This window comes from Pollicipes pollicipes, unplaced genomic scaffold, assembly GCF_011947565.3.
Source record: "Pollicipes pollicipes isolate AB1234 unplaced genomic scaffold, Ppol_2.1 Scaffold_3101;HRSCAF=3635_pilon_pilon_pilon, whole genome shotgun sequence".
Classification (NCBI taxonomy): domain Eukaryota; kingdom Metazoa; phylum Arthropoda; class Thecostraca; order Pollicipedomorpha; family Pollicipedidae; genus Pollicipes; species Pollicipes pollicipes.
The window spans coordinates 5,670-14,211 of NW_023596229.1; the positions used below are offsets into that span (position 1 = coordinate 5,670).

The 8,542-nt window shown below is 48.2% G+C and overlaps 1 protein-coding gene across 1 annotated transcript; it reads right to left on the minus strand.

The window, feature by feature from the left end:
- Positions 1 to 1,427: 1,427 nt before the first annotated feature.
- LOC119090859 (NADH--cytochrome b5 reductase 1) lies at positions 1,428 to 7,469 on the minus strand. Its single transcript, XM_037213597.1, has 8 exons — positions 7,428 to 7,469; positions 5,922 to 6,039; positions 5,530 to 5,722; positions 4,762 to 4,929; positions 4,406 to 4,550; positions 2,643 to 2,864; positions 2,297 to 2,427; positions 1,428 to 1,943 (listed from the first exon to the last, which is right to left on the minus strand). Exons 2-8 carry the CDS (start codon positions 5,996 to 5,998, stop codon positions 1,770 to 1,772), a joined length of 1,110 nt encoding a protein of 369 aa, XP_037069492.1. The 5' UTR covers positions 5,999 to 6,039; positions 7,428 to 7,469; the 3' UTR covers positions 1,428 to 1,769.
- Positions 7,470 to 8,542: the final 1,073 nt, after the last annotated feature.

The following is an 8,542-nucleotide window of genomic DNA, read 5'->3' on the forward strand; positions in this document are numbered from 1 at the left end:
TACTTAAGACGTGCTTAACCTAAAACGCTTAGAAATATCCGGTATCAGGAAAGCAATCGCAACTCATGGACGCTTTACTATCCCAGTCCCCACTGAGGTACGTTGATAGCATGGCCTCTCCACGCACGCAGGATTTTCCTACCTCGAGATCCCGGCTGATAAATGTTCAGCCTTAAAGTTAAAGTTTAGGGCGTTTTGCACACTTGGCGTATTTCTAGTTAATGCTGTAATTCACGCATTGGACTGCGTTCTTTCCGGCACCTGTGACCCCATAACCATCCCATACTTGCAGCGCGTTGCACGTGATCATGACGCCCTTCCACATGGCATTGAATTTCGCTGCTCGTTAGGGTTTGTGTTTTAAGGATGGGGGTTTTCCGCTCTAGAAATTAAGAAAAATGGAATAAGCTAAGGATAAGCCTTGGAAAATGGAACAAGCTAAGAAAAAGCCTTGTATCCTGTCTTTCTATTGGAGAGCCTACGTAATTTCCAGACGCTGACTCTGAATGACTGCGGGTGCACGCCCGGCCTGAGCTCAGACAGCTACACTTCAGCAAGTTGCTGGGGACTTTTTCCGCTCAATTCTTAGCCCGACTATTGAAGAAAACATTTTTCAACCTGATTCAGCAAAAGTTGAGATGTCTTCAAAGTCAGCTCCATTTTCAACTCGAATTAAGTCCAACGCTGGTCAAGGATAAGTAATGAGATTGATGTCAGTTGCTCAGCTGATGTGTGATTTCATGTACCAACGTGCCTGTTTTGAGTTTGATGCAAACTCTTTTCCAAGCGTCGAAGATACCATGTATGATATATATCAAACCCTTTCGATCTTGGCTCCGCACGACAAGCCCAGTCTGTCTGAGGGCTCGAGCTCACGGCTCCTGGGAGAAGAGCATATGCCCAAGATATGTGTGCCCCGAGGGAGGATTTCAGAAGGATATTGTGGTGAATCGTTGTACATTTTATGAAATGTAACAACAACTTGCAGTGCACTGCGATGCGTCAGAACGATAAATTGAGACAGCAAACAAACTACGCATGAGCTGGCGGCGTGTTAGGCTTCTATTATCCAGGAGCAATCCCAAACTGTAAGCATAAGCAAATGCTGGTCCAAATCCTAGGTGAGATAAACGCATCAGGTTAATGAAAGCTGAGTCAGGCGGCAATGTTCTGGGAAACCAAAGCACACTGTCACACGTACTGTGTTACTTAACGAGCCGGGAGGTTGAACTCCCAGTACACGTTACCGAGAATTTTCACCATGATCCTGTTGATACATATGTGAGGCTAACATTGTTAGCTCTACCCAAATACCGGTCCACCGTCTAACTTTCTACCGTGGACATGGGTGGGTCTTTGTCTTCCGGAGAGTCATGGTCCATCTAATTTTGTACTGGATTTCCTAACATGGAATTTCTCAAATTCGTGTGACTTCAGAGGACACACGCCTGACCTCAGATGGTACACGCGTGACCTCAGACGGCACACGCGTGACCTCAGACGGTACACGCGTGACCTCAGATGGTACACGCGTGACCTCAGACGGTACACGCGTGACCTCAGATGGTACACGCGTGACCTAAGACGGTACACGCGTGACCTCAGACGGCGCACGCGTGACCTCAGACGGTACACGCGTGACCTCAGATGGTACACGCGTAACCTCACACGGCGCACGCGTGACCTCAGACGGTACACGCGTGACCTCAGATGGTACACGCGTGACCTCAGACGGCGCACGCGTGACCCCAGATGGTACACGCGTGACCTCAGACGGCGCAGCTGGACGAGTGGCCGGACAGCTGGACGTTGCGGCCGAAGACCATGCGGACGTGCTCGGCGCCGAACTGGCCGTAGACGAAGATGTCGCGGGCAGGGTAGTGCAACTGTCGCAGCGAGCTCAGAGAGGAGATGATCATGGTCGGACCGCCACACAGCACCATCTGGCGAGACAGCAGAGACATGCTCTGAGACCGCACGGCGGCGCAGAGCCACACACTATCGCAAAAACGCTTCAAAGCTGTCACGGCATATGCAGGGTTGGGTGGTTTTCCTCAGACGGTATTGTGACTTCCCAACTCACATTTCATATGGCCTATTCCACGCACGTACGCATGCACGCACTCACGCACTTACGCATAAGCACGTACCGCCTCCACACACAAACGCACACACGCACACTCACACGCACACGCACACGCACCTACAGACCACTGACACCTTCTAACGACCCAGCGCAAGTCGCACTGTTACCCTGCAACAGATTCCTTGGAGTTCGGCCACGGTGCTGTATTACCTTGCAGCGGCCTCCATTGGGTGTTGGCACCGTGCGTTGGATCATGTCGGTATCGATGAAGCCCTCCTCGCCGTCCCAGTCCTCCGGTGCCTCGCCCAGGCTGTATAGGATTTTCAGCCGCTGGTCGGTGCCTGGTGAAGAGAGAAAGGCAATAACAGTAAACAAAAAGAGTAATAAAAAAGGAAGACAGGTAAAGAGTAAGCAATAAGGTTAAAGACCTACCGACCTCAGAAATGGATATTCACTGGTAAGCTTGTTGGCTGAACACCGATGATCTTTCCAGTGATCACAGGTGGGGCGGACAACTGACCATTCTCTGACCCTGGGACGGCGGTAGGCGACTGACCCTGGTATTTGTCCAGCTCGTCCTTGAGCAGGACATCGTCGATGGTCTCGGAGTAGTACAGCAGGTGCACCTGGGTGCGGTCCTGCGGGTCCGCCATGATGGAGCGCACCAGCTGCAGACAGGGCGTGACCCCGGCGCCCGAGGCCATCAGGGTCAGGTGGTCCGTGGTGTTGGCGTGGTACTCGAAGCCGCCGCACGGACCCATCACCTCGATCGAATCTCCTGCGGGCAGATAAAAGGGTTTTCAGTCCTCGCCATAGGGCAGTGCAACATACAAACATGTTGGACTGATATGGTGGTATCTTGTCGGCAGAGCAGGGTGGAATCTGGCACCGACATGTGAAGCCCGAAGATGGCGGTTTGGATTAGCAGTAATCGGGATGAAAGGACGCGACAACAGCATATTTACTTGCGGCCACGTGAGACTCTGAAAAGAAGCATGTAAAATAATCAAAATAAGGACGCATTTGGCATGTGATACTACATAAAGTAATAGTGTTACTACAACATAGGACACATTTACAGCAGGTATGGTGTGCCTCTCGGGCCCTATAGGTCAGCAAGCGTACAAGTTGTACTGTATTCTTTGTATTCGATCAAAAGCCTTGGAAACATACGATATCCTGTCACACACCTGACACGCATAGACTATCTTAAATCTAATCAAACCCTTATAGAGCAGTAAAAGTACACCAGTCATTGCGACAATGAAGTCAAAGCGTTTTTAATAATTGAAACAACAATATTCAAGCTAGTCGATGTGAGGGTGATGGATTAGCTTTAAATCAAAGACAAATTTGTAGCCACGTAAATTCATAACTAACCAACATTTCTTTCCCGCACAACGGTCTGTGTTGGTCTGGATAGTAACCTAGTTTTATGCGGAAATGAACACACTACACAAAAAACATTGTTGGATCTGTAATTCGGCAGTCGTGTAAATTTGTGCACTATTACAAAGGGTGAGACGTTAGACAAAAGTGATTTTTCTGCTTCTTAAGGGAGGTGTCAACTTGCATTATGAACCATGGTAGAAAAAATCGCATTACTGAAAGTGCTGTCTTGTGAGATACAAGTCTCCTGTAGGTGTCGATCCAATATAGCCGAGCCTGTATGGCCCCGAAGATCTTTCCTTGAAACATGAGCTAGTTGGGCAGCAACGCATTCATGCGTCCTCATTTCGTACATTTGTGGAGCTTCATCAAAATATATGGCCTACGTATCGTGTCATAGCCCCAAAGGCTTTTTATGTCATATAATATACATATGAAATGACTAAATTAAAAAATACATGAAATATATAGCATATAAAAATGCATCGTGTGATTGATAGGAAACATGGCATGAAATGTAATATCAAATATACAAATTTTTCATATAATATCAACTAGCAAGCAAAAATATGTCAACAATAAATGTCGTTTATAACTTACAAAACATATGTTTACAAGCCTCGCGTACGGACACGTCAAAACAAACAAGATGTTCCTACATCCATCGATTTTTAAAATTTTATCTCGCTCATATCTATGATAATATCTATAATATATCTATGCTACGCTAGATATGTGATAAATTATATATCATATCTATGATATGATCGTGTCATTATAATGAGTGATATCCCCACAAAGTGGTATCAGTTTTCCTGTCATCTACTGTGACATATCTAGCCAGCAGTATTTCTATGTTTCCAAACTCCCAACGACGTATCTAGTTGTGCAGCCGGTGTTGCTATTACGGCTGCACAGGTTGTGACTCACCCGGCTTGAGCTGCTGGAAATGGTGCGACAGAATGCCAGCCGTCTCGAACTTGAGGATCAGCTGCAGCCGATCGGGCTCGTCTGGTCGAGACACGGGTGAGAAGTAGCGCTCCTGCACCGGGTGACCGGCGGGTTGGATCCGCACCTGGACACACAGCAGTGGTGAGGTAGACAGTGTCCACATGTGTCTACACATCGTGTATCTCCATCCTCGACATCCCCAGGCTTTGTATTTCTCCACGTCATCTGACAATCATTGGTAGCAGAAGGCGTCCCGCGTAATCAGATGGTCTGAAAGAAAACTACAAGTTTCTCGAAGGCAGATTCCACTGAACGCTTCATTCCGAGAGACGTGCCTTGACATACTGCCCCGGCAGGCAGCCGCTGTGCTTGTCCTTGCTGGGGTACGCGAAGTCAAACTGCTCCATGTTGTCGCCGATTGGCGAACGCTTCTCGAGCGTCATCTTGGTGTAGCTGTCCGGGCTCAGGCCGGGCGTGCACTCGTGGCCATTCAGCATCAGCGTCTGGAAATTACGTAGGTTTTCCAGTGGAAAGACAGGATACAAGGCATATTCTTAGCTTATTCCATTTTCCAAGGCTTATCCTCACCGTATTCCATTTTCCTGAATTTCTAGAGCGGAAAACCCCCATCCTTAAAACACAAACCCTAACGAGCAGCGAAATTCAATGCCACGTGGAAGGGCGTCATGATCACGTGCAAAACGCTGCAAGTATGGGATGGTTATAGGGTCACAGGTACTGGGAAGAACGAAGTCCAATGCATGAATTGCAGCATACACTAGAAATACGCAGTGCGCAAAACGCCCTAAATCTTAACTTTACGCTGAACATTTATCAGCCGGGATCTCGAGGAAGGAAAATCATGCGTGCGTAGAGAGGTCATGCTACCAACATACCTCAGTGGGGGACTGGTATAGTAAAGCGTTCATGAGTTGCGATGGCTTACCTGATACCGGATATTTCTAAGCGTTTTAGGTTAAGCACGTTTAAAGTAACTTTTGAGGATTGGAGTTCACCAACTTTTCATGCTGCAAGCATCTTCTCCTGAATATACCACAGTACCAGTGTTTCAGCCTTTGCGTTCGCGAGGGTCGCCTACAGACCTTGTTGACGTAATGCGGCGGGCCAGTGCTGAAGGGGTTCTCAAAGTCCTCATCTTGGATGCTTGCGATCTTTTCGGCCGAGAGGTGGCCGTTCTGCACGTCTTCCATCAGCTCCTTGGCCAACGTCTCCTTCTGTTCGAGAGTCATCTTCTTCAGCTCATGGTGCACTACGCGCGTGTTGACATTCTTCTCCCTGCCAGCGCAGAGGAAATCGTTCCCGTCATCTGTAGCTTAGCACCATGACTATGCTTGCGATGAAGCTGCCAATGGTGCCGTGGGATATGGAGCGCTGCTATTAGATGCGTTGTTAATGGCAGTAAAAGGTGATAGTGCATGTAACCTTTATACCTGGGATTACTGCAGTTCCATCATAAAAAATGCGGCTTATTTACCAGTAGTCCACGGCGTCCATACCAAGAAGAACGGATTTGCCGACAATCTGTCTGATCACCTCGTTGCTGGCTCCCATCACCCACCCGGCCTTGCCGTCTCTCAGCAGACGCTCCAGACCTGGTGGCCAACGGAGGAACTGAGACGCCACGGCCACCAGAGTGGACTGGGTGATAAGGAGGGCGCTCTACACGTGGCCACGGCAAGTGGAATGAGCATAGAAGAGTGCCGGCCCCGCCATCATAGCATTGTCAACGCCAATGTGAGTTGTGTGCCCTTGGCGTTCAGCCCGAGGTGTCATTTGATTAATATTTGTAGGCAAGCGAGCCCGCATCTTCGGGAGAGCTTTCAAGGACGGTTCGACGGTCTTGTCTTCAGTTGTAATCACTCAAATAGTTTTTTAGTCACACAGGTGAGATGAAAAGTTCAAATTCATACGACTTCGCAAGCTATCTCCATCATTTACCAGCGCTTGTGACACATGTCCATCCTCAAACCGAACAACATATAAGCAGAGCTAGCAGCACCTAGTTCCGCAGAACTGAGTGGATCAGGTGGCTATCGCGTGTGACCCTTGACGTTGAGGTTAGTATAGGGTCACCACAAGTGAGACCTGGCTCGGTGCGCTGTGGGGTAAGCCACCGATCCCTTGACACACTTGTCAGCGACACAATATGCAGGTGTTGAAACATGTGGTTACGTGTTCTGGGTGGAAAGCTTCCTGTTCGTATGTAGTAGTACGAACAGTAATTCTAGTAATTACTGTTAAATAATAATAGTAAAAAGTAAAAAGTAATTACTGTAAAATAATAATAGTAAAAAGTAAAAAAGTAATTCTAGTATGTGTACATTCATATTATTTCAAACGTCATACGTTTGGACAGAAATCCTATCACCATTTTGCATTATGAAGCTCACCCAAGTCCCACCTTGTACCCAGAGGCCTCCTGCCGCATGCAGCATCTTGTCGGTTACCAGGCTCACGTTCTTGGCCGCGGAGAATTTTAATTGAAACATCCAGGGATCTAACTTGGTTCTGCGAACAGGTCATTCATATTTAGTGGTCTCCAGCGTGGTGTGGAAAGTGGTGATGCCTGCGTGCAACACACAGTAATGAGGTGCATTTAAGTTATGGTCTCGGTGACATAAAAGCTGGACGGATACTGCATGTTGAGAAATAAGAGCGCCAGTCAATATGCGCTCCAGAGATCCGAATCATATCACAGTCATGCTCCTTCGTGTATTTCTCAGCTTGCAACCTTGTGGAATTGTACGCATGTTTCATGCATTTGTGCTCTGTTTATGTTATTTATTATTTCATGTATTTGTACTCCTCTTGGATTTTCACCACTTGAGCCTTGAAGCACTTCAACAGCATCGGAAAAACATCCTGCTGACGTAACATGCTCTTGCTAGCAGCGCTAGCCTTACTGACCCTTCCTTACCCACGTGACCCCTTCCTTCAGATCTCCAACCCATACCATCTAAGTTCTCCGGGCCTCACTCACCTCGGTAGGTACGTGATGTCGCTGTGCTTTTCCCAGTTGTTGTTGTCAGTTACTTGGTCTAAGGCCATGGCAAGCGACACATTCATCAGCCGCGTCGCGCTCGTGTCGCATATGCATTCGCCGAAGTAATCCTATGAAAGACAGACATGACTTCAAATTCAGCAGTGTGCTGTGGAGGAGCCTCGGACACCACAGTTCCAAAACAGGCAGAACACACAAGCTGTTACAGGCACGGGGAAAAATGCTCCTGATGGAAACCGATTTGAGTTAGTCATCAAATAACGAACAGTCACACTTGCTTTCAGCTCCATGCATGCAGCAAATGGTCACCGTACTGTACACTTGGTTCAGCCCACATGATTCCACTGTACCACATTGCGTAAGGATCAGACAGGAGTATCAGACACACTGAATCCACATCAGACGACTGGACAACCCAGCGCGCTCTTCCCACCCAAACACTGACCTGGACACACCCCGACACTGACCTGGATGGTCGGGTAGTCGCACACACGCATGCCCACGTCGCCGTGAGTCTTCCTGGTGACGTGCTTCTTCACCACGTCGATGCAGGCCATGGAGATGCCGTTCCAGCAGGCCGAGGTTAGCAGCAAGAAGTACGCTACTATACATTCGTCGTTTGCCCGCGCGCCGTCACCTAAAGCACAGTGCAGCAAATGCTGGACGTTCGCTGAGCTCTTTGGAGTACTTAACTTCCGGTTTGTGGCATTTCAGTTCAGTCCAGGCGTTGCTCCTCCAAGGATAGCACTCTGATTGCGCTGTAGGTTGTAGATAAATTACTAATAAGCCAACCAAGTAGTCTGGTGAACGCAAAGGTATATCTTCATGATGTCTAATGGCTACAGCTCTACACATCAGTCATAGGTGGATCCTGGGGGGAGGGGGGAGGGCCACGGGGCCATGGCCCCCCAACAAACTCTGATAGTATGTTTTGGCCCCCCTCCCCAAAACATTCCCAGAACTTCATAAAAGTTTCGTCTACTTACCCTTTGTTTTAACTTTGATGGTGCGGTATCAAACATTTCTTTCCGTTGCGGAAAACTGCATGAAGAAAGTTGGCAGCGATTTGAATGTCAAAACAAAACACATGTTCA

What these genes read in the sequence shown, in the direction of transcription:
- LOC119090859 (XM_037213597.1), bottom strand. Translation starts at nt 5,998, where the DNA reads ATGGGAGCCAGCAACGAGGTGATCAGACAGATTGTCGGCAAATCCGTT. An exon ending in CGCCGCATTACGTCAACAAG is followed by an intron (nt 4,930 to 5,529) that starts GTCTGTAGGCGA and finishes CGTAATTTCCAG; the next exon opens with ACGCTGATGCTGAATGGCCA. An exon ending in CGAGCTGGACAAATACCAGG is followed by an intron (nt 2,428 to 2,642) that starts GTCAGTCGCCTA and finishes TCTCTTCACCAG; the next exon opens with GCACCGACCAGCGGCTGAAA.